The following is a 26045-nucleotide window of genomic DNA, read 5'->3' on the forward strand; positions in this document are numbered from 1 at the left end:
AAAAACAAAAAGAGGAACAGAAACTAAAGGAACACAAGGAGTTTAAATAACAGGTGAAAAGGAGAGAGAAGAAAAGAGTGTCAAGAAGTTAATAAAATAACACACAGCATCAGTACAGCAGATGTTAAGTCCTTCAAGTTGTCTCTTGTTTATCGTTGTCTTGTCACGCTACAGCTAACACAACAAAAAGAAACACAAAGTGTGAGTATGTACCTTTTCCTCTATTTCCTTTATTTGTCTCTTTTGCAAGTCAAGCCTGTCCTCCAGCTCTCTAATCCTCTGCAAGGCAAAGACAGACGTGGTTAGCTCGTCAAAGTATCTCGGCCAGATCTCATCAAATCTAACAAAAGAAACAGTTTATAAACAGTTAATAAGACCGTGATCCAACTATTCCTGTATATGCTCCAAATACTCTGCCTCTTTCCCATCATGCCTTCTGTCTCCATGGTAGCTGTGTTGGGTAAGACGGAGCTGCCATGGCAACCGAAGACCAGATTTAAAAGTGAACCGTGGAAATGACTATATCTTTGGGCCTTATATTAAAACCAGAGCAGATCATTCACTGACTCTGGAATGACACGAGTGTTCACAGAAGTATATTTAATCTAGTTACAGTATCTATAAGTGTATTCAGGATTAAAAAGGAGGCAAACACACAAGGAAAGACACAAATTATAAAACTAAAATACCAGCTCTTTCATTTAATATCTTCCAAATGTATCTTTGGTGAAGCTAAATGCTTCAAGCAAACCCAGCTCAGTGATTAATAAGGTAATAAAAACAAGCTGTTAAAATTATTGTTACTGGACCACTGAGTCAGCCATGAGAGTGAGTAAGTGTGTAAACTGAAGCCAACTGTGGGGAGGAGGAAACGGTTTTTCTGGATTTTTAGATCTATCTATAAACAGTCAGCAGTTTCCATAAATGTATTTACTTTGTTAGTATATTTCATGAGTAGTTGATTAGAATGTGTTTTAAAAGTCCTGTATATAACTCTAGAGAAAGACAGTTGATTGTGGAGTTTCATTCATGTTCATCAAACACTGACGCTTTGGGTTGGCTGTCTGAACCATAGACCCAAAGTGTAGGTATTTGACAACCTGGATATGACACTCATATCCCTTTTTTTCTTGGTGTGGGCTGCAGCCCAGCACAGCAGGAATTTACAACAGGGCTACATCTTGAAGGTGTGTCTTACGGCGCATTCACACTAGGGATGCACCAACCCGATATCTGGATCGAATATCGGCCCCGATATCATCAAAATAGATGGACTGGGTATCGGAAAATGCAACCTAAACCTGAGGCGATCCTTTCTCTTCAAATCTTTTGCAACGCGAGCTACGTCACATACGCCATGGAGCGAAGGAGAGAATCTACTGTGTGGAGGTATTTCACACTATTGCAACTGCTGTTGCACAATTGTTTATTTTAGTTAAAAATAAATAGCTCATCATTGCATTAATCTGTTTAATCTTGTTTCATTCATCAATGCCTGATGCCTCTAATCTTTTCTGTTCTACATGTAAAGGTATATAGCTTTTTAGGTCAACCATGGTATCGGATCGGTATCGGGTATCGGCTGATACTCAAAGCCACAGCATCGGGATCGGTATCGACACTGAAAAAGCTGGATCGGTGCATCTCTAATTCACACCAGGATAGTCCGGGGGACTTATTTCATTTGGGCGGAGAATGCCGAAAAATGTTACACCTTCATTTGGTTCAGTTCACTTTCACACTAAAGTCGACCAGTCGACCAAACCGCTTGGACAACGTCACGCAGTTAGAACAGCTGCTCGTTTGTGGGCGGTATTGCCCGAAGCAACAAGCATAGCATGAGGAAGAAAAAAACCCGGCTCATCGATTGGCCAGGACAGAAAACAGAAATCCATGCCCTTAAGCTGGCTTGGTCACCACAAAAACAATGGCGCAACACCAAATTTATCAATAAGCGCCTGCACCTCCTCACTACTCCACGTCTGCCCACAAGACGTTTTCCAACTTTTTCTTTTTTACCTATGCTTCTCCTGGTTTGCGCTGTTGGCTTTGTTTTTTTTCTTCCAAAATGCACTGCGCTCTAAGTCACTTCCTCTCTTTGGTTCGCTGCATAGTCCTTTTGCATTTCCCACTGTAAGCGCACCAGGGTTCACTTGCAAGTGAACCGAGAACCCCAGTTTTCAAGCAGACCAGGGTTCAAGGGTCAACTATGTTTCTCCAGAGTTACAAACTGCACTTTTAGTGTTATGTGGTTAGATATTAGGAAGACCATGTTAGTAGGTTACAGCTCAACAGATTCAAATGAAGTTTAAGTTGCAGTGGTTGTTGATGTACTCAATGAATCACATATACTGTACGAGCCATGGGTGTAAAACTAATGTGAGGGCTGCAGAGTGGAGGGGTACTGAAGGAGTGGGGGAGGTTATTCAGATCACAATGAAATACACACACTAGCACACACAGAGTCATTCTGTCTCATCTTTTCACTCTTCCACTTCTACATCTGGACTTACAGATAGGGTTACAGGTTGCACACACAGGGATACTGCATCTTTTTCATAGCACCAGAGGTCTGGTGGGGTCAGACGTTTCAGACAGGAACCAGGGGTCAGATTGAGGGAGGGCAGGACTCAGTAACCTGACTGCATTTGTTTTAAGCCTTACCTGCTGGGCCTGCTGTAGGAGCTCCATGCGCTCCTGTAAGATCTGACTGTCAAACTGCCGGCTCTGCCGGAGAATCTGACGCCGCAGCTTGTCCACGGCTAGCCTCAGCTCCTCCCTCTGCCTGTCTGTCAGCGACTCGGCCACCGCCTGGCATGCCGGCTGCTCCTGCTGCAGAGCGCTATACAGCGTGGCCTCCAGCTCCTCGATCCTCTGCACAGCCAGCCATATACACACACACATACAGGTACATACACGCACACGGACGTGCACATGCACATGCAGAAACACACACAGGCATGCACAAGCACACACATGGAGGCACGCACACAAACAGATACAAACACACACACATACACACACCACTGTGACCATGGCAGATATGGGGAACACTGTTCCACTTTATATTGGGGGTTACTGAGGCTTGACCTTCACATGGTAACTTCATTATATCAACAACACAAACTGTGTTTTTATTCTCTCTGTTCCAGTAAAGTTACCATGTGAACAACAAGCTTTTACCAACACAATATAACGTGGGACCATAAACACAAACCAACACCAAAACTGACCAAATCAAACGGTTAGAATTTTATGGAAAGTGACCTAAGTGTCAACTTATGTTTACTGCGAACAGCCTATTTAAATCAGTGGGAGGGGAGAATGTTTTAAGATCATTCATGCTAACAAAATCTAACACTAAAATCTTATTAAACCCATTCTGTCTAATTTTTCTTCAGCTTCACTTGTTGTCCACATGAACCAAGTACACAGGATATACATGAAGGCATTACATCTTCATATTTTCTACAATTTAAGACTAAATCAGTGAATGGCATAAAGCCAACAAACAAGAAGCCAAATACCTCGGCCAATTCAGTGGCTTCCATTGTTAAGAGAATTTAGATTTCAGTGGTAAAAGATGCAGTATCCCGACACAATGCAACAAATTTTACCTTTATGGAGGATGTTGCATTCATGATGTTTAATGGGGTTCCAAATGTTTATGTGTCATGCTGGAATGACAATGGTGCACCCCTGCATTCCTCAATCACTTTATCATGAACCACTAGTGCTTGTACACAACCTTGGTTAATGTTGTAAATAATATAAATGAGTGCATGTTGTCTGTTTGAGAGGCTTTGGCCAACTTTTGCATAAAGGGATAAGGTCATACTGCTCCAGGTTCCGTACCATGTAGGCCTGGTCCAAGGCCTGCTTCCTGTAGTCCAACTCTTCCTCGAGGAATCCCTTCTGCTTACTGAACAGCTCCTACAACGAGATGTGATAACATAAAATGCAGGATGTGGTATCACAACTAAATGGTAGAGTACAGTGCATACTGTAGAGCCAGGAAAACTGTGAGTGGCACAAATTAGATTTGGGTGGACTTTTTGACATTGGAACAAGAGAAAAAAAACCAAGCAGATAAATAGCTTGTTTTGTTTATGCAGCAGTCAAAGGTAAAGTGTATTTGTATCTTTAACTTAAACAGTTTAAAGCTTGTGTACTCTGATGGTATTGATTTTTCACCTTGTCATTTTCCAGGTCGATCATCTTCTGTGTAAGAGCGGCCTCTGTGCTATCTATCTGCTTCAGCCACTGTACACAAAAAGAAGGCGAAGTTCATGCATTTTCAGAAGCTACAATAGCTGTATTATTATCATCTGTGTTTAATTTAACAAAAATGAATCAAATGTAGTGGCTGCACTGGGGATACATGAAATGTTATTGCAGCGGGTGTCCACCATGTGGCAGTAAAAACACAACATGTGTGAGAGGCCTTTCACTCACCTTTTCACACAGTGAGATCACTGTCCCTGCTTGGATCACTGCAACCTGCTCCTCATTTCTGAGATTCTACGAAAACAAAACACGAGTTATTAGAATTAATAAGAATACCACATATAAAAATTTCTTTTTTAATCCAGCAGTGTGTTAAAACTCACCCCATTATCCCCCAGGATATCCAGCTTCTTCATCAGCTCAGGAATGATTACATCCTGCAGGTCAAAGCCAGCCATCATATTGATTCTGTGAAGTCTTAAAGGACAATAAATAAAATAGTCTGTGTTGGTGTGTGTGTGTGTGTTATCACCTTGACTCCCTCCTGGTGGCAGTAGATCTGCAGGGCACTGCTGCTGTTCTCAGGGAATGCAGACATGTGCAGATTGAGGGCAGGAGATCTGCGCTCCCTCTCCTACACAAAGTAACAACCATGTTAATATTCATACACACACATACACCAAAAAAAAAAAAAACCATCTTATCAGCCAGATTAACAAGTCCTACAGTCATGTTACAGTTGATCATATTATTGATGGTGGTGCACTGTGGACAACATACTACATGAGTGTGAAAAGGGAGTGAATGAGGGATTTACTTACATGACACTGAAAACATGGTCGGGATCTGCCAAAATGAGGGAGGTGGAAACCCATAGATTTAAATGGGAAACCAAACCAAACCAGTAGGGAGATTGAAAACACATGCTGAAACTCAAAACGTGATCTTAAAAAGATGCTGCTCTGCCTATATTGAGACACTCCTGCTACATAAACAGATGCAGTATCAACTGATATGAGTGATGCTACCTATTTTAACCTCTAGGTCAGTAACTTTTTCACTGCACATGTCAATTTCTCACATAATATTAAAGAAAAAATACTTACCAGATAACGCTACACTGTTTTATCTTTCCTATACTATACATAAACATAAGCTTTTATCTGTTGGAAAACAAAACGTGGGACACACATGCAAAAATGAGAGGAAAAATGAACCAAGATGGGATTGAATATCCAACTTAAATACATTTTTATTCAGTTAAAAATTATATTCATCTGAACACATTAACACAACATTCTTTCATGAATAAAAAAAATCCAGTTCACTGGAAGGGGTGTGGACACAGCTGCCATGCAAAACAATGGAAATCACAAATGTATACAGAGGGGGACTCAAGTGTGTACAAATGAACAGTCTGTCTGTCTGTCTGTCTGTCTGTCGAGTCACTTTATGTAGGTCTTGATTAAGGAACTGATGTTGTTGTCGCCTCCTGGTGACAGTTTGGCGTTGGTACAGTCTCTTACTTCCAGTTCAAGCACTCTGAATTCCAGCAGCTCATTCTGATCCCGAGCATCCTGAACCTCGGCCTTGAGCCGCGACTCGGCCTGCTGCGATGCACACACCTGCAGACACACACAAATCTTTGTTATAATGGTTTAGCGTTGTTTACAAAGCATTATGAATACTCTGAATAATGAATGTTGTTATCATATTTTTTTGTTTTGTAGGTAGCTTAGAATCAACTCAAATTAACAACCTCATAATAAAATTAAATGTGCTAAAATTTAATTTTACTTTTATCCACAAATTAAAGCCAACTCATATTACTGGTTGTGCTTTGCTAGCCTGGCATCATATAACCTCATGGATCATTCAGAGGTCGGCACTCTGGCTCAGTTTCCAACCTTTTGGCATCAACTTTATCACAGTTTATGGAAAATTGTCAAATGCTGAAAGCTGGCAATGACTGCTTGCAAAAATGAATAATCATTTTAATTTTTTCTTTGATCATTATGCTCTACAGAAATAGACACATTTCCAGAAATTCTAATTTCATACTGCTTCTGGCTGTGCCTTAAGCACTCATAATTATCACCCTTGAACTTACTGAATGACAGATAAACCGAGGGGAGTTGTATGTGGTATGAGAGTACATTGTGAAAAGGGGTGTTTCCAGGGGCGTACAGAGGTGGTGAAATCTGGTGATGAAATCCAGATTGTCAGTCTTTAGTTTCTTTTGTTTCTCTTGGATTTCTTTAAATTGGTTTCTAACATTTCAATTTTATGCTGTATTTTCTGTCAAGTGTATGTAAGGCATTTAGGTTTTAGACTGTATTCTATCGAGGACATGTTCTTGACTACTTGTGTTTACACGTTTTGCTAAATGGAAAAAAAAAACAGAAATGTGCAGAAATGTCCATATTCCTCAATATCAGGTGCTGAAGTATCCTTTGGTATCAGTACAGCGAATACACGATACTACAGTATCTTTTAGCAATGGCACTAAAGATCTTAAACAATGCCAAGCTCTAGTTGGCATTCAGCAAGTCTGCAATGATGCAGTATCTTGACACAGCATCTATCTTGCCAATAAAATTGAGTATAGGCTAATGCAATCTACCTTCTCATGCAGCTCCTGGTTGGTCCTGAGCAAGTACTGCTTCTCCTCCACCCACTTTGAATCCTGCCATAACAACCAAACACAACATCAGCACAAAATGATACTGACAAGAACAGGAAAGGGAGGAAAGCATCCCCGACAATAGGGCGTAATGAACAAAGCTGTCAGAAACACAATCAGCCAAATCAAAACCAACACAGGGACCATGTACTGTATTTCCAAATGACACATGCAGATGTACCATAGACACAAACAGACAGGAGCATAGTGGCAGTGGCACAAGTTTATTGATCCAGAGATATAAAGACCTCTCCTGAGAAAACAGGCAAAGGAGCTGCATTCACAGTCATCCACAGTTCACAGTAACAGGGGGAACAGAAGGCGATCTGAGATGAAAAATGGCAGAGCAGCAAATCAAATAAACAGAGCTGTGTCAAGCCACAGTGGAACAGGCAACATGCAGAAAATGTGCAGTGACAAAGGAAAAACCTCACAACAAATGAAGAAACTAAGATTGCTGATATGAATTCATCACAATAATTCTAGTGTTCCTCATGATATTCAGTGTAGATTATAATTAAGGTGCCAGAAGTTATTTCAATCCATTAGTTTTGAGAAAACAGCCGAGGCGTTTCTCCTATACATGACAATGTTTGGCTTAGTTCTCAGACTAAAATGTTTTATGATCACTTTTGTACAAATTAAATGAACTAAAATTAATGTAATCTGTATTTTCAAATTCAGAAAAAGCAAGACATTACTGGATTAACATCTAGTAAAACAACCTATTCATAGCTGACAGGAATCAAATTGGTTCAAGCCTCCTCTCCAGGCTCGACAGCACTGACAGGCCCAATAAGAAACAGAACCAACAAGGAAGGATAGAGGGTGAGGAAGAGCATGCAGGAAGTGACATCACAGGATTCTGCGGCAGACCTGGTCAGCAAAGCGCCAGCCCAGGAGCAGAGCAGCCAGACAGACATGCAGGAGGGCCAGTGAGAGCAGGACCAGTGAGCTCCTGTCACCATCCCTTGTCTTTGTTACCTGCCCCCTCTCTGCCAGGGCCTTCTCCAGGTCCACTATCTTGGCCTGGCAGCTGCTGAGCTCCGTCTGCAGCTGTTCACGTGTCTGTGGGAGGGAAGCTCAGCCATCAGGGACCAGCATGAAAATTGGTTTAACAGCAGAAGAAAACTTTACATGGTATTACTGAAAAATATGCATTTCAATAATTTAATAGACTTGTAAGTTACAGAATATTCACTTCTTATGTCCTATGTACAGTTTTTTTGCAAAGTTGTAAAGAAAAACATTTGAGGGATCATGGCCAAACAGGGCATAGAGGTTAAAAGTGGTACGAACCCTGGCTTCCCTCTCAGCATCCAGAGAGCCCCCCGTCTGCTCTTGAAGAAGGGCGTAGGCACGCTGGAGAGCCTGGTACTCTCTGGTCAACTGACGGAAGCGAAGCTCTGACTCTTCACGGGAAATAGTCTTTATCAAATAAAAGTAGAAATTAAAGATATATTAAAAAGAGACATGGTCAAACGCACACACTAACCTTTACCTTTAATTATTTTACTTAGATAGATGGTGTTAGAACCATATAATATAATATAATATAGTTTAAGGCTGAGTGTCCATATAGTGTTTATTCCGAGTGCCAGCGTCTTTTTAAAATTATTCCAAGTGAGAAGAGAGCATATGCAGCCGCAAGCTGCTGCCTAGAAAAAAAGGGCTCTTTTTAAGAGCACTCTAACTTTTTTGTGTGGCCGCTTCAAGTGCATCTAGAGGGAAATCTCTGAACTCTTCCGAAATACACTGGTGTCATCACTGTGGTCCTTTTCAGGCAACCAATCTATATTAGATAGGGCAGGAATCATCATTCAGGTAACCAAGAAAATGCAGGAGAAGCTTGGCTATGTCTGTCTATCCCGAATTGTATGATATGTCAGACAGAAACTATCACAACAAAGACAAAAAAAGCTCATCCGTGGGAGCAGATCGGCCGGACACTGAATGTTGCTAGTGAGTGTTGTAAGCATGTTGCTGTCGATGTAGCCAACAGACAACACTTAAGTGCCCTCTAGCATCCTGACAGCAATTCTTTTTGCCAGAGAAAAACACTATATGGACACACAGCCTAAATTATTTCTTTCAACTTAAACAGAAGATTTTCCAACCTCTTCCAAATCCTCCTCTGGAGTTGCCGGTGTGCGGTCAGTGAGGTCAGTGTTGTAGGAGGTCAGAGAGGAGGTCTCAGAATCTACCGACTCCTCATCAAATCCAAAATATGTCTCCACAACATGCCTCTGCATGGAGGAAAAGAGAACAACAGAGGATATGCACATTGTTAAATAAAATTAGCAAAGATTATGTTGTCCAATCTAAAGAAAGACCAAAGCCCAAAATCCAACATTCATCCAGATTATATCACACCTGATTTTATCTTAAATAAGATCTTAAATCCACCAAACATTTCAGCTTTACAGTATGTTTAAAAAAATTGTACAGTAATAGTTTATTCACTGACTTTTGTCTAAACCATTTATTGTCATTCTGTTGTTTATCTCAGGCAAGATAATCTGATCATATCAGATCAAATTTCTGCGTGTTTGTTTACTTCTTTCTGATCTTAACTCCATTCCAAACCCCACAGAGTCCTTACCATCATGTTTATAAGTCATCTCCTGGCAACCAGAGAAGTAGAGGCAAACTAGGGCACAGAGGCAAATGAAGGACGAGAAGTAGAGGATAAGGAGGATGTATTCCGTCATGTTGCTACTAGATCAAAAACGCTGACAAAAAACTATAAAGAATCTCCCCCAAATACATCTATCGTATCTTGGACTGCACTAGCTGATTTATACAGACTGTGCAGGCCTTAAGTGATGTCCAAAAAGCCCAAATGCTTTCCGTTGCACTCCCACACAAAATGGAAAAGCAGACAATAAAGCTTCTGGTTACAATGGAATTACTCCTACAGAAAAAACAAAAGGCCAGCTTCTGGATATTGTCTCCAAGCTCATGCACTCAGCTTCTGACTTTAAGTCCTAAAAAAGAGCCAAGCCGCTGTGCCCAACCCTGTATCCACATTGGCAAGGTGACAAACTGGTTCCAGCAGGAGAGGTGGGGGAAAATATCTGACATGCATCTATAAACTCCTCCTCCTGGCAACATCATAAACTCTGAAATGTCCCCAGGTGTAAACATGCACACATAACAGCAATTATTTTTGTCTAACACAGTCACCTCATCCAATTAAAATCATTATTATAAGTCAACCTCATCTCTTTCCCTCTTTATCCACATGTAAGTAAGCTCAAAAAAAGACCAACTCATGTGTACAAATTAAGCTTGCAATTTTTGCACTAAATGTATTCATTCATTCATAACACTAAATACACTAAATAAAATAAGGCAACAACAGAAACAAACAAATAATTTTCCCTTTAGCTGTGGTGGATGGTTTCAGCAGGAGTTGCATGAGTACTCAGCGTAATGCTCCCAGCTGTGAGTGATACTGTCATCATTGTCTCCTGAGCCCAATTAAACACAAAACATGCACACAGAGACACACACACACACACACACACACACACACACACACGCTTAATTAAAAACAGTACTTAAGGATCAGTCAACCACAGATAAGGTAGTTGCTTAGTTACGCACCAGTGGATTTTAAAACACTCGTGGACACTCACTTTAGACAGTTTGAGAGGTTTCCTCCTGTTCTTTTTGCTCATCACCAATCGGTCACGTTCCTAAAGACAAACACAGTAGATAACAATGAGAGCCCCACATCTGATATTCAGTCGAGACTCAGTGAGCTGCAAAAGCTTCACATAGCTAAGTCAAAACAACAAGAATATTAGATTTCATGCAGCAGTGTCACATTTCGTATTTTTCTACAAATTTCAAGGTCAAATAAGAATGCAATAAAATGGAAAAACTGCACTTATAACACTTATAAGTTTGAGATGAAGTGGTAATGGTGCAGCAAGCGGTATAATCATAATAAAGCATGTGGGCTGAAGCCAAGTGATGTGATGAAAATATGGAATAAAGATGGATGGGAAAGATGAATTAGAACTTTTGTAGAAACATTCTTTTTCTACGATTATTTTTGCCTTTAATTAAAGGACAGCTGCAGAGAGACAGGAAAGGTTGGGGGGGACATGACTTGCAGCAAGCCGCTACAAAGGAGCAGACACGCTACCAGGTAAGCTAGAGGTCGCCCCGTAGAAATAGTCTTGAACCAACATTACAATCCACCAAACACACTCTCTGCCCCTTTCTGAAAATATATAACTTATTCCCCTAAACTGAAGGGATCCAAAAGGCAGAGAGAGCACCGATTACAGCGGGTGCTTTCACAATGTGATGCCTCTGGTGCGGCAAACTGACTGACGGGAGACAAATTCCTATTAACTGACAGCATGTATTGTTATATCACCAAGCCCACTCCCATTTTAGAACAATCTTTGATTATTTTACAGAAAAAATGAGAGATATCAGCGCTCGTTGCAGAAATATATGCCATACTTATCTGTTAAAAACTGTGACACTGGAACTGGAAATTTAATCATTGAAACTTCTTCACAAAATATGTGGTTTGAGTAAAACCCTGACCTGCATGAGCTCGTCAATGATGCCCCGTTGCTCAGAAACCTGCAGCTTGAGGAACTCCACTTCCTGCTCCTCGTGGGCGTGGCTCAGGTCTGTTAGGGAGCTTGGCCGTTTCAGCTGTGGCTGGATGGATTGTTGCTGTGAGGGGGGCCGCGAGGAGGTCGCTTTTTCCTTCTGAAAGTGGACAGAGAGAAGCTTCATCATGGTTGTAGAGTTATTTCATGCTGTTCCTCAAATAGCCAGAAGAGGTCCCGCTTCCTTTTTAATGATATTCTCAGTGACACCCAAATTGCAGCAACACAATCTGTCTTTCTTTACAGATTCATACTAAAATATCTGTTTTCTACAAGTAATTGAACTTTGAATTATTCTTTCACTAGACAGAAGAGAAAAACAACAGAGAGCAGGCGCAGTAAATAATATACAGTGTGCATCTCACCATCTCAGCGTTCTCTCTGCTCAAGTTCTTCAGTTTCTCCTCCATGCGTTGCAGCGTTTGCAAGAGGTCATCATTCTTCTTGGACAGCCGCTTGTTCTTCTCAAACATGGGCTTCATCTGGCTCTCTGCCTCTCGCACCCGCTTCAACTGAACAGAGGAAGGAAACAGGGAGGGGAAACAATGTAATCCTAAGTCTTCAAGTGAGACAGAATTTCCAGTTTGAGCAGGAGGGGCAAAATCAAGGTTAGAGGCCATAGAAAATAAAATGTTTTAATACATGTTTCATAGGCGTGTAGGCCTGTAATTTCTGCATGCATGACCTTCTGTGTGTGTGTTTCTCACTAGTTCATTCCTCTCGTCAGCCAGCAGTGCATTTCTGTCCTCCAGTTTCCTGATGACCGAGTGGAGCTCTGCAATTTTCAGCTGGAACCTCCTCATGTCACGCTCCTCCACCTCCTGTGGAGCCAGGGGGAGAGGAGAGGAGGACAAAGATAAAAACTAAAAAAGGGAGTACATGCAGGCAGGCAGGCAGGTAATTGAGGTGGATGGGAAAGAGGAGGCAGGATGAAGGATGAGATACCATTTTACTGTGACCCTGTATGTGAAGTATACACAGTATTCATATGCCTCTCTCTCATGAATGAGCTGAAAGTACGAGCTGCATGTGCAGGTGTGAATTGGTGTAAAGATATACAATACTGTTGTATATCTCCATATGACATATGATGGATGTTTTTCCTCATCACTAGGGAAAAAAAGTCCCTGAGTTTGCTTTACAATCAGAATGGTAGGATGGATCTGTCTGCCATTAAGACCTGCTAAAGTAACAAAAACACACAAAGATTTTTTTATCCTTTATTTTACCTTCAATATTCTAGAGTTCAGTAAAAGAATCAATGTAAATCCAATGTTCTTTCTGTCATTTCAATATTGTAGAGGCTTTGTTACCCTGAAAAATATCAGAAATCCAGTGACTTTTACGGTTCTGTATATGACATTCAAAGCATTAATATAGCAGCAAACCACTATTTTCTATGTAAAGATATAGTGGAGTGATGGCCTCCTGTGTAGAGACTGACGTCATGCTGCCTCTGTGTGCTTGCTTCTGTGTGGTTTGTTGTGGTAAGCCCGTCCGACCACGAGTGCATGTTTGTGCATGTGTGTATCCCAACGGCTAGCTCATTGCCACAAGGTTGCACTGCGCTCACACGGTGGTTATCAGTAATTTTCCTGCAGCATCGGCACAGAGGCGTAGTGCCCACCCTGCAGTTCCCCCTGGTTAACACTGTTGGCTCTGTCAGCACTGTTGCCATTGTTTAACGCTATTAATTAGCACCATTAGCCTGCCCTTACAGAATGTGTCGCAATTGCAACAGCTGACGCCAATTTGACGAATCCCTGTGAGTTCTGCATGTACTTGAAATTTCCCCCCAGGACTGCTGTTTTTCGGCAAATTTGATTTGTCATAATTGTTTCCCATGAGTTTTACCAATCATAGCAGTCCCTCGCATAACGTCACCGGACTCACTTCCTTGTTTCTGGTTGTGACGACGCAGACATGTGGGACACAAACGTCTCATGTTACCGACAAAAATGGTTGCTAAAGGCCATGCAAGGCAATCCTGATGCTCTTTTCAAAAGCAGGGGTGAACTAATTTGCATCATGCGCAATGTTATGGTGGAACACAAACGTCATCAATTGAAAAATAATTTTCGACTGCAAAACACACCTGCAGAATGGCTGAAACTTTCACCTGCTCCTGCAATTTCATTACAAAAAATGCTTCAAAACATCACGACATGCATTGCAATTTTTTGGAAAAGCTGCCAGAAACCGGACATTTTAGACCACAACAATCCCCCCAAAAAGCAGTGAAATTCTGGAGTGGCTAGTAGCCACTAGCTCAGTCACCTCCATGATGTGAACAGTGTCCTGACAACAACATAGAGCACCTTAAATGCCTGTATTTTGGTCTGCAGGTGGAGCATGTGTGCATTTCAGAGTGCCCATGATTTTAATTTACTCATGCAATCATATGTACTGATGTGTGTACCTGATTGTTGAGCAGGTCTGAGTTGTCCCCCAGCCCAGGCATCACCTCTCTCTTGGGGCTGCCGTGGTTGTGTTTCTCAGCCTCTCGTACCTGACCCAGCTGCTCATCCAGGGCTTCTTTCTGAAGCTGAAGCTTCTGAGCAAATCCGGCCTGCACCCCCAGCTCCCTCTCCAGGGCACACATCACCCGGTCCTTCGCCTTCAGCTCATCCATCTATGGGCGGGATAGTAAGGGACATAGTGGGTGGTGGGAGGAGTGAATGAGGCAAACAGACAGTTTTCCATTAAATCCAAGTTACAGCCTATATTATAATCAATGAAAATGTTCACATTAAATAGTAATATGTAGTGCAGATACTTCTGAGATCAGGTTGAAGGAAATACACCAAAAATATTCATAAAATTCAGCAAAAAATGTGAGTATCTGGTTTACATGACATGCACTGTCCTTCTGTCTTCTTTATGTGAAAACAATTATGTTCACCGCGATGCAGCTTTTAACCTGACGTCCCACTCTGTCTACACCTTCAGTCTAACAAGCTGTTTGCTCCGATGGCTGAGAACAGAACAAGGGAGCCACAGCATTTTAACATTTAAAATATAGTGCTTCAGCTGTGATTAATTTATGAAGCTTTGTTCTTGCTCCGAGTTCACACAACTTCTTGTGACAAATGCTCCCACATCTACTTCCCTCCATATTTTGTTCTTTAACACTGGCATTTCCTGCACTTTTACCACTCTGACTCCAAACACTATTAAGTCTCCTTGTTCAAACATTCCTGTGCTAACAATAATGCCTGTTGTAACCCTGCTAAATGTAAAATGATTAATGAGTAACTGCAGCAGGTATACAGGCTTTTATTTTGGCAGATAAGCACCACATGGTGAGATATGCAAAGACAGACAGTACAGCAATTAGCCTCTAGCCTTCACACAATGTCAGTGAGATAAACTTCAGAAGCAGGAAAACAGATGTCGGTGTGTGAGGTATTCCAGGTGATATTCAAATATGGCTGAGACAGACAAGGACTATAAAAGTAACAGCTGCTGGGTTTGTCAAGATCATGGGAATAACAATAATACATTGTTTAAAGGGCAGTGTAAGACCTGTCTTTTTGTTATTCATTGCTCTGTATTCTGTAATTTAATTGAGGTTAGCTTGTTGTGATGGACATAACAGAACACTCAAACAGAGGCCCAGAGGGGAAGTGATCATATATAGTATCAAATTTTAAAGGCAGAGCACACACTGTAGGCTCCAAATAAATAGTTTATTTCCCTTTTCCTCTTTTTTAAGGCGAGATTTAGAGCCTCAGGAAGATCTTGGGGATCGAAATGTTAACTTAAAAAGAGAAATAAACAATTTATTTAGAGCCTACAGTGTGCAAACCTCCTCTGTGCCCAGCAGTGAAGTATTTTTTTTGCCTTGCCTCTGAGTATTTTTGCCAGGATGTGTGCACATTTTGTCCCTCCATCTAATTTTGAAAGCCCAAAAAACAATTTTCTCAACCAGCTCCTTACTTCCACAGCATTACTGCACACACTTTCCGACCAAGTTAAAACAGTTTTGGTCATTTCAATTTATGGAATGTGTTTTGCAGCAAGGGTTTAACTACATTTTCATTTAAATGTGATGACAGTTGTGTGAGTTTGCTGGGTTTGTTTTTTTTTTGCCAGACCACTGGCAATAAAATTTGATCAAACCACACCCACATGTGGTCCTCATGAGGCAGATTAGCTCAGTTTTTCAGTGCTTGGAAGTTGAGGAAGTGATTGTTACTTCTTGTTGTTAAGTTTTTGAGAAATATTAGACAGTCTAGGCATGTTGATACTGTAAATACAAATGTGTTAACTGGAATACCAAGGTAAATAAGGGTTAAAGAGATGGAGTAATTTCTAATACATTTGAATGATCTGTTGTGTGACATATTATATCATATCACAGAGTCACCTGCAATATTTCAATTCATTAGTCTTTATCTAAAGACTCCTTGAGTGGCCATGTCAGTTTAAGATAACGTAGTATCTCTTATGTGTGTCTTCCCAGCAACATGTGGTCTCACCAGTCGGCGAATGTCTCTCTCACAGTCCCGTTTGATGCGGTGCACCTCATCCTGGTGCTGCTGGTAGGCCGTGCGGAGATCTGCTGCTTTGGCTTTATCTGCCTGCAGAGCATTTGCATGTGCCTCCTCAGCCTGTTTTCTGGCTGTCTTCTGCTCCTGGATCTAAAAGACCACACACACACACACAAGTGTCATATATTAATACACACACCAACAAAGAGAGTGACACTCTCGCATTCATCGACACGCATCCTATCCAAAAGACAGCTGTAATGATGGATGCCCTGTTTGTCTGGAAAGGCTACAAAGAAACAATAGCTTGGAAACAGGCTTTTCCACCCTGCTTCCTGTTTTTCAGCAGCAAATTTACAAAGGTTTACACAGTCCCACATCAACAACACTCAGCGCTGACACACACACTTTAACACACACACACACACACACACACACACACACGTGCACTCATATAATGGTTTCAGAATGCCAACTTTCCACAAAATACTGTTTTCATGAGGTCACAGCCTAAATACAACAAAAACACAAAGACAGCGGTCACAATTGGCAGCTGAGGCCGATATGCAAGTGCTTTAATTATGGTTTAAATATGGTTTTAATATGGCTTTTTGCTGCATTGACTAGAAGCAAAGTTTGAGCTCTACTCCATATTATTCCATAATATATAATGAACATATATTTAATACTGCATTACTGTCACCTGAATACATGCTACAACCCACCTCCTGCTGTAGCTTTATCCTCTCCCCATCAAAAGCTCTCCTGGCCTCCTCCCGAGCCTCTGCCAGGAGGGCATTTTTGAGCTTGTCAGCAGCTCCATCTCTAAGTGCGTTAACAAGCCCCTGGAGTCTCTGCACCTCAGCATCCCGAATCTTTATGGCCCGGGCCAGCTCGACTTCATGCTGCCGCGCCAGGGTCTCGCGGGCAGCCGCTATCTCCCGAAGCTTTTCTTCATGGAGTTTGGCACGCAAGTCAGTGAGCGCCACAGCGTGTTTGTGCTGCTCAAGCTCCCGAGCCTGCCGCTGCTCCTGGAGCCGCTCGCGGAGCTTACATACCTGTGAGAGCGACACATTTTACCATTAGAGTTGCATAAGAATCCAATCATTATCATACAAATCACAGGCCGCCATCCGTTTGCCCCCAGACTGTGTGCAGCACTGTAACGACTTCGTTTGCAAGTTTGCACTTTGGGTCCTGGCAGTTTGAAACAAAATGGATGCACAGCTTTCAAGTGGTGATTTATTCCCCAACAGGGAGCAGTAGACACTCAAATGGAGAACAGTTATGGCTCCTGTGCTGACTTAAATAAATGTTAAATCAAAAAGAATTTTCCCTTGCATGTACCTCCTCATATCTCCATCTGCTCAGATTAATTTTAGCATGATAAATGATTCTGTTTGATGCTTTTGTGTACTTGTCCCACCCTTACTGTTGATATTATACTTTATGCACTGCTGTTGACATTGTTACACCCACTGCTCCATATGGCATCTAGCAGATGCTTTTTACGTATAGCGCATATGCTTTGAGTAAGCAAGTAAGTTGCCCCCGTAAGAACTGAATCCTGACACTGTTACTGCCATTCTCAAAGTACAACCATGATGGATGCAGAGAAGGGCAGAGAGGTAGTTTCATTGTCAATCAGAAGACAGAGGGAGAGGCAATCCACCCTGACAGCTTGACTACGTGCCGTGTTGGAAGGACAGGCCTAACAGCCACTGAGTAAATATAATGCTGGCTGGCCATGTGGTGTACACTGATGAAAATGTGTGCATCATTTACACCTTCTTAATGAGACACTGGAAAAAAACTATCAACAACTGAAGCTCCAACGTGTGGAACTAAGTATAAACTCATAACTGAGTGCATTCAGCATTATTACAGCTGCTACTATGAGTATTACCTCTTAGTAAGTGTGCTTGTATTGAATATTAGCTGCAGTGAAAAGGCCTTTTCAACTTCATGACTATGAGCTGGCACAAATAAGTGAATGGTTTATAAATAATTCTTTGAAATTGGCCACCCTCTCCTTCCCCCACTTCCTCCGCTTCTATTGTGATGATTTAAAGGGGACTCTCTCCTGTCACTGTCATTATTTTTATTACACAAGGCCTCCTCCTCCTCCTCTTCTTCTTCTTCTTCTTCCTCCCTCTCACCTTGCTCCGCTCCTGCTGCAGCTCTATTTGGGTGTCCATGAGTTTGCTCCTCAGTTCCTCGTTGGTGACCTGCACCGAGTCAGCCATCACCTCTGATTTCTCCGGCTTCCTCCCCTTTTTAACGGGTTGGGCCGTAGGGGGTGTGGTTGAGGACATAGCACTCCAGCCGCCCAAAGTGGACGGACATAGAGTACGGGGTATGGGTGAAAAGGAGGAGAGAGTTACTCGCTGCTCCTCCTTCTGTCGCGGCCCTGCGTCATCGTTGTCAAGTCTACATCATTGCTGGAGGTTGCTGGGAGTTTCTATTTAAGAGACAAACAGAGCGAAAAGGAAAAAAGGTGAGTCAGTGTTAAAAACTGGGTTACACCAAACTACTCTGCACAATGCACTGGACCCAAGACACATGACGCACAGCCTAGGGGAAAGCAGACTATTTTTGGGACTAACATTTACACTCTCCTCTGTCACCCTCCTCTCTCCAACATATACACGTGGGCCATTTATCATCATCCTATTCCAGTCCCTGGGCTGTACTTAGAAGCCCCACAGTGCATGAAAATGTGTCTGACCACCACAGTTATGGTCCCTGGTCTCTCACATCTCCCTATCACTTCTTTAAGTAGACTAATAGATGAATTCTTTACTTTGAGGATTCCTTTGTCCAGAGGTCCTATAATCTGTTCTGGACCTGTATACATACTGTGCAGAATAAAGAGATGCCCTAGCATCACTGTGGTCCACTTAACCGCTGCAAAACAAACTAATCATCACACATTAGCACTCCTTTATCACTTAACTGCAAATTCCCTGAGCGCTGACGGCTTGTACTAATGGAGGTTAAGAAAAGCCTCCTTGGAAAATTTGACTCAGAAATCTTTGCTTCATTTGTCTGCCCTTTCTACTGCCTTCATTTTGTCTTCACACCTTCTAAATAAATTACTGTTTCAAATAGATACCTGATTGATTTTGTCTCAACTGTTTGGACAAGGTGAATTTAGACAGCAGCTGCCTCGACTACTGCCATTCGATCCTTCCACTTTATCCATCAGTGCAATATAATGGCAAGACTTGCAAGAGTCTCAACCTTTCCCTTCCTGAACATACTGGATATACTGAAAGGGTGTCCACTGGTATTATTTTTCTAGTTATAAGAGCTTCAATATAAAACAGCAGCAGCAGCAAATCATAACAATCTGAGCTGTAACAAGTGTATGTTGGGGTTTTTTTTTTTTTTTTTTGCTTGTAAAATTACTCAAAACAATTATTCAGTTATCATAATGGTAGGTTATTCTTTTTCTCTCATTCAAGTAATCGATAATTCCACTAATAAAAAATTCACTCCTAAATCCAAAATACATATTTTTCCTCTCAACTGTAGTGCTGTTTATCAACCTAGATTGTTTTGATGTGAGTTGTCAAATGTTGGAGATATCGGCCATAGAGATGTTTGCCTAAATAAATAAAATATATTTGAAAAACTCAGCAGCAATGCCTCTTTATAGAAATCATGACCCAGTCACTCAAGATAATCCTCAGACTTTGTTGTGAGCAGTTTCATGTAGGAATTATTTTCTTTCGACTGAACCACACCCACCGATTGAATCATCATGCAGAAAAAAGGAGTGCATCTACTTCTGGCTCACCTAGCACCATTGAGCCAAGGACGACACCATAAATGTTTACATCTCATACTGTCACAAGCGCGAGATGCATGCTTCTTTGTGTGTGGTGATATGATCGGTTTGCAAAGGTCAGTAGAAAGAAAATAGTTCCTACATGAAACTGCTCACAACAAGGTCTGTGCATTATCTTGAGTAACCGGGCCATGATTTCTGGAAAGAGATATTGCTGTTGAGTTTTTCAAATGTTTTTCTGTTTTTTTGGGTCACTTTGAGCACCACAAGCTGAGTGCCATGTAGCTCCATTAATTCAAGACATCTCTTCAGCTGATATCTCCAACAGTTTGCAACTCACATCAGTACTATCTAGACTGATAAACAGCACTACAAGTAAGAGGAAAAATATGTATTTAATTTGAGGGTGAACTGTGCCTTTAATGGAAAACTAATGAGGTGCATTGCATCTGCTAAATTGGAAAAAGGAGGGACATCTGATTGAACCAATTCAACCTCCTTTTCCCCACCAAAAGCAAGCGACAGTTGTGTTAGCAGGTGTATTTTTGGCAGATTTTGTTATGGATTTGTTGCTACAATGACACACATTCACTGAGCTGAAAGTGGACTCCTCTGATCTCTTCCTGGAATGAATTGTAACCCAGTAACCTTCCAGTTCTTTCTGCTGACTATTAAATAAATAATGCAACGACGAGGGAGCTAAAGCATTAAGACCGCAGGCGCCTCCATCTTTTTCTACACACACATTATCTACAAACATTCATACAACATACACAGATGGCAGCAACAGTTACCAAGGCAACCCTTGCTCTCAAAAACTCTATTCCTCTCATAGCAAAGGATGATGGGAAGGAGGAGTCTCACAGTGGATTTGAAATATGCACACAGAGACACGGTGCACACACAAATGCATCCTATACAGGCTGCACGTTCAGGAAAAAAAACACACACACACACACACACACCATTTTGTTATCTGAGTCAATCTCAGAGCTGAGGTTGACTGAGAGACAGAAATGCATTGATGCTGGAGGGCAGGGGAGCTTTCTTCCACATGGATTTTTACACAGCACGCACAGTCAGACGTTGGGAAACAGTGGGGAGGAGAGAGAGGATGGAGGATTAAGCCTATAAGAGAGAGGCAGATAAGAGGGAAGAGTAGGAGCAAAGTAGGAAAAAAAAAACATGCAGACCTCTACTAGAGAACAATCCTCCAACCGTCTCTCCCCCATCTCCTCTGACATCCCTCCACCCCCACTTGCTGGCATGGTGATGTTACCGAGCTGAGGCAATCAGTGATCTCACTCTCATTCACAGAGACAGAAAGAGAGAGAGGAGGGGAGAGAGAAATCATTCACACACAGAAAGTCCTGCCACAACGACACAGTCTCTGAGTCTTAAACAGAACTATAGGGACAGACACAGCTGACATCTAGTCACACAAAAGCTCCCTGCACTTATTCACATTACTAACAAGCATGTATTTATTTAGAGTGTGTCTACAGACTTGTCCCAGAATCACTTTCCAGCCTTCCACTGCTTTAAGCATGTTTTTGCATGCCTGGTCCATTATCAGAGACCAGGTGTACCCACGCAGAAATGGCTGAGAGGTATGACGGATGGTTTCACTAGTTTTTCTTCATAGGGGAGGAGGTGTGGACGCTCATCCTACCAACATCTGAATGTAAAGCTCTTCCTCAGTGGAAACAGAGTGAGATAATGTAAAGATATAGTTGGTAACTAAACTGTCACTATATTCTGACACAATTACCTAAGACAAATACGCTGTGGAAAAAATTAGGTCCCTCCTCCCCTCCTACTGCCTCTAATGGCATTTGCTAGAATCAGACCACAGCCCAGTCAGCAACAACCAATCAGAACTGAGGAGTGTTGAAAGCAGCCATCAATCATGTCAATCGCTCCATGAACTGCTGTCAAACTATCAAACTTGGCAGCGCTGGACAAATATGAATCAAGATTCTGTTACTGCATTGCCCGTTTCCCTTCTCACATGTTTTCAGAGACATATTTTAGCACAGTGGTTCCCAACTGGTGGGTCGCAGTCCAAAAGTGGGTTGCAGGTCCATTCTGAATGGACCGAAAGTGACTCGTGAACATGTTAACTTTGTAAAAAAATGCACTTTATATTGAAGCACAGTGAATTTCTGGCACAGAGCTTTTAACGTGAAGTGCCGTTTCCTGCTGTAGAGTGACCAACTAAAGGACAGCTACTAGACAGAGACAGAAAACTAGCTCAACAACATGGACAAATGCAAGTTTGATGCTGAATATTTTAAACTGTGTGGACCTTAAACTAATGAAATCTAGACCCCATGGCTGGACCAGTTTGGACCCACTGTTTTAGTGTACTGTTTAGCTGTAAAATGAGAAAGCTGGTCCAGCTGGTGGGCGGTACTTGGTATTTCTGTTTTTACCTGTATCCAACATGGCAGCCAGGTCAAAAACTTTCTCATGTTACAGCTAAACAGTACACTAAAATCAGGTTTCTGAAAACATTTGAGATGAAAAATAGGCATCGTGAACCCCGATTGACATAACTGACAGCTGCATTAGAGACTCCTCGGCTCTGATTGGTTGTTTTCATTCACATGCAGTAAGGCTATTAGAAATGCTGCAAAGCAAGAGTAAGCAGAGATGATTTTTCTCACAGATTATCTAATTTAGTGCAGCGTGAATATAATGACAGTTTCAGCAGATGTGAAAAATATATTTTTAGAAAAATTATCAACTGTTGCTTTAAGTGGTGATTCACATGAATCATTTTTACACAATTTATCTTCACATATTTTGAGTCAAAATTAGTCAACTGATAACCTTTTCTTGCATCACAGCAGAACTCTTGGTATATAATGTATAGTTCATTTCTCACTTTAGTCCAGATTCTTCAGGCACAAACATATACTGTAAGAATATGCCATCAAACACACACAGTTCCCACAAAGCTCCCCTGGAGCCACATGTTCCCAAGCTGGCAGCCAGAACCAAACTCTCAGAGTTTATAGGGGAAACTGGAGAACTTTATAGGGGCACCAAGAAGCTAACAATCACCTTTAATGTTCACAGAAGCAAACAAAAGCCAGCACAGGTCATAGACCTTAAATCACCTCATCCACTGTGAAATATAAACAGTTGCCCAGCTTTTATTGCACTAGAAAGCCTGACTGTTTAAACAAAAACCTTTCAACAGGTAAAACCTATGGCCAAGATCAAAGAGTCATCATTGACCCAGCTATTATCCACATAGAGCTGACATAATCCATTCATACTAAAACAAAAGAAGATTACTATGACTTATCAAATCAATCATAAGTCATATATTGCAAAGAGTAAAATGTAAATTGACTTTGAGGTATATTTTAAAGCAGTGAATGTAGGACTGAAACTATCAGCTTCAACAAACAATGGAGTTAAATCAGTCAACTGTGACTGCAAGAAATAAGTGATGAAGAAATCCTGCAGATGCTGAGGAGTTTCACAATTAAGCTAATGGCTGCTTGAGAATGAGACTCCAAAAAAGTCAGCAACAAAATGTGTCCATCAGTATCCTACAACACAACATTAGATTATTAGTTGAAGTATAGCATAATCAAGGCTTTGGGGCTGGTACCTGGCTACAACTGGCTAATGTTAAAATCTTCATCTTTTCAGAAACGGTTGAACAAAGTGTGACAAACATAAATAAGTGGTTTCATAACTGCCTCAGGAAGTCTCTGAGTGAAATGACAGGCCTGTACAGGGTTACAACAGGACACTGGTTGATGGGTGTTCCTAGACATCCTGTCTCTTAGCTGGAAGATTTAAATGTAAGACAAGACAATGTTTGTTTATCTTTGTATGAAGATTTTTGTGATGAACATCAGTAGTGAACAGTACAATATAATGGACAGTAGTAGGGCAGTATATTGTTAAAACAAGTGCCTAAAGTAACCAACTTTAACAGCTGGAGACTGTTTTGATCATTTGAAACAAGAGGCCCTTGCAAAAAAAAAAAAATGTCCGCCTCCCAATTGGCAATAAACCCACTAAGTTTTCTATTGCTCTTTCAGGTACATGTGGTGGCTGTACTCCCAAAACATTTCTGCCTTTGAATGTGAGTCTGCAGCATACCTTAGTAACACAGCCATACAATAAATGTAAATAAATAAAACCGAAACCTTTTCCACTTTGTCCTGTTTAACAACAATTAGTGTCATTATAAATTAATCTGTAGATCATTATCTGAAGTATTCGATTAGTCATTTATTCTATAAAACATCAGAAGATTTTTTTGGTTCAGCCAATAGTTCAAAACACAAAGATATTCAGTTTACTTTAATATAAGAAAGGGAAAAAGCAGCAAAATATCATATGGAGAAAATGCAATTATAATATTTTTGGCAAATCTCCATGAAAATTAACTTAGATGATAAATTGATTATCAAAATTCTTACTGATATAATTCTGGTCGATCGATTAATGGATTACTCGACCAATCATTTCACTTCTAGTAGTTTCTTCCTGTGAAAAGCAAGGTTTATTTAACACATCTCACAATTTCTATTAAGTTTATATTAATTGTGTCACCTATTTAAATATAAGTGAAGTCAATTGGAATAAGTGTTGCCATTAGTTAGGGGTGTATGCATCAATCTGGAGTGATTCAGTGAACGATCCCATGAAAGAACAATTCAATGAACAGTCCCATATCATCAATGCAAAGTGAAAACATCGATATGTATTGTCATCTTTAAGTTACACCTTTATTTTGAAATTCCCATGGCAGTCTGTGTCACCACTTCCATCAAAGCTCACCTCCTTTCTAAAAATCTAAACAGTGCTAATGGCCTAGCACGAGGCAGACAATGGCAAGCAGCCAAGAAAACAATGAGGAAATTTACTGAAATCATCTCATATCAAGTGCAGACCCCTGAATTAAACTGATTGAAATCGTATTCTAACAGACATTGTGATATCAATAAATATCCAAAGAATTGATATAATAAATGAAACTTGTGATTTACACTTCTAACTTTAGTGCCATAAACCTGTCCTTGATGGGCATCACAAAATTAAGCCCTCAGAGAGATGTGTGTTTGTATCAAATGACTGATCGCTGAGGGATGTCAGTGTCACCACCCTGACTAAGAAGTCCTGACAATTGCAAGTAAGTGGCAACAAAAATAAATAAATTTAGAAAGACCAGACATCATAGGTGTTTTATGGTTATAAATGAAGCACAAAATGTTGGGTAGACAGACATCTTTGGAATTGTCTCAAGCTTATTGTTACACACTCACAGAAGGACCTCCGCGAAGCTAGACAGACCACACACACACAGTCCCATGGTGTCAAACATTAACTAGACTTCAGTGAGACATGCTGGCCCAATAAATATATAAAAGAGCTGCAAATGGAAGCTAAAACAAAGACATGTTGCTTCTCCGTCTAGGTTAAAAATCAACAGTGATGGTGTGGACAGACTTTACATTTATCATTGTACGTCACAGAATTATATTCGGACACAACACGCATACGTTCTCACTGTAGGCATATCAGCCTCAGCAGACTGTACACTGACAGAGCAGCTCTGGCCACACTCCAGACATCCGTCCATAGTCCACACACACACACACACACACACACACACACACACACACATACATATACACACACACACACAGCAGTCTAGCAATACTCCAAAGACACCGTAAGATCCCACTGAGAGGCTGAGTAACCCAGCCAAGTGCAGCACTAGTGGAGCATATGACCTACAAACTACTATGCCAGCAGAATGACTACAACAAGTTACTGACCCCAATGACTAGTCAACCTAAACAGATAAACAAGATGTCTCTCTCCCTTGCTCTGTGTCTCTGTCACACACATGCACGCCACCAATTCATGCTATTGCTATTGTTAGTTTCACTGCTGAGGGTTTAGATCTATAGCACCTACTAATGTGACAATTTGGTCGTCCCCGTCTTTCATCGCTGGAGGTGTGTTTTGGGCCTGTGCTGTGCATGTATACTTTTGCATGCATGGCTGCAGCTATGTTAGCAGAGATAGCCTCATCCCCCTCCAAAAGACATGACTGTGCACTACGTAATGTGATTAACCGTGCCTCTCCCTCTGACCACACAGTACATTAATCAGTACTGACTGGTTACTATTTACCCCCTGGGTTACACATAAACATTTAGACACAATAC

General features: G+C 41.2%; 2 protein-coding genes across 2 annotated transcripts in view; both read right to left on the reverse strand.

The window, feature by feature from the left end:
- Nucleotides 1–26045, reverse strand: part of jakmip1 (janus kinase and microtubule interacting protein 1) — a 28636-nt gene that overhangs the window by 519 nt on the left and 2072 nt on the right. The window contains 20 exon segments of the mRNA XM_033633011.2: nt 214–279; nt 2665–2874; nt 3856–3933; nt 4195–4263; nt 4456–4521; nt 4611–4664; nt 4760–4861; nt 5754–5852; nt 6851–6913; nt 7895–7978; nt 8210–8338; nt 9028–9156; nt 10552–10611; nt 11480–11650; nt 11916–12062; nt 12258–12371; nt 13970–14182; nt 16032–16193; nt 16769–17101; nt 18203–18504. Of these exon segments, the coding sequence (XP_033488902.2) occupies nt 214–279; nt 2665–2874; nt 3856–3933; nt 4195–4263; nt 4456–4521; nt 4611–4664; nt 4760–4861; nt 5754–5852; nt 6851–6913; nt 7895–7978; nt 8210–8338; nt 9028–9156; nt 10552–10611; nt 11480–11650; nt 11916–12062; nt 12258–12371; nt 13970–14182; nt 16032–16193; nt 16769–17101; nt 18203–18358 (2505 nt within the window). The 5' untranslated portion in view covers nt 18359–18504.
- On the reverse strand, nt 9166–10299 carry LOC144463822 (uncharacterized). The gene has a single exon (XM_078169367.1). The coding sequence runs from the start codon at nt 9619–9621 to the stop codon at nt 9439–9441; it is 183 nt and encodes a 60-aa protein (XP_078025493.1). The 5' UTR covers nt 9622–10299; the 3' UTR covers nt 9166–9438.

This window comes from Epinephelus lanceolatus, chromosome 7 (assembly GCF_041903045.1).
Source record: "Epinephelus lanceolatus isolate andai-2023 chromosome 7, ASM4190304v1, whole genome shotgun sequence".
Taxonomy (NCBI): Eukaryota; Metazoa; Chordata; class Actinopteri; order Perciformes; family Serranidae; genus Epinephelus; species Epinephelus lanceolatus.

Coding starts and splice junctions, on each gene's coding strand:
- LOC144463822 (XM_078169367.1), bottom strand. CDS start 9,621: ATGACGGAATACATCCTCCTTATCCTCTACTTCTCGTCCTTCATTTGC.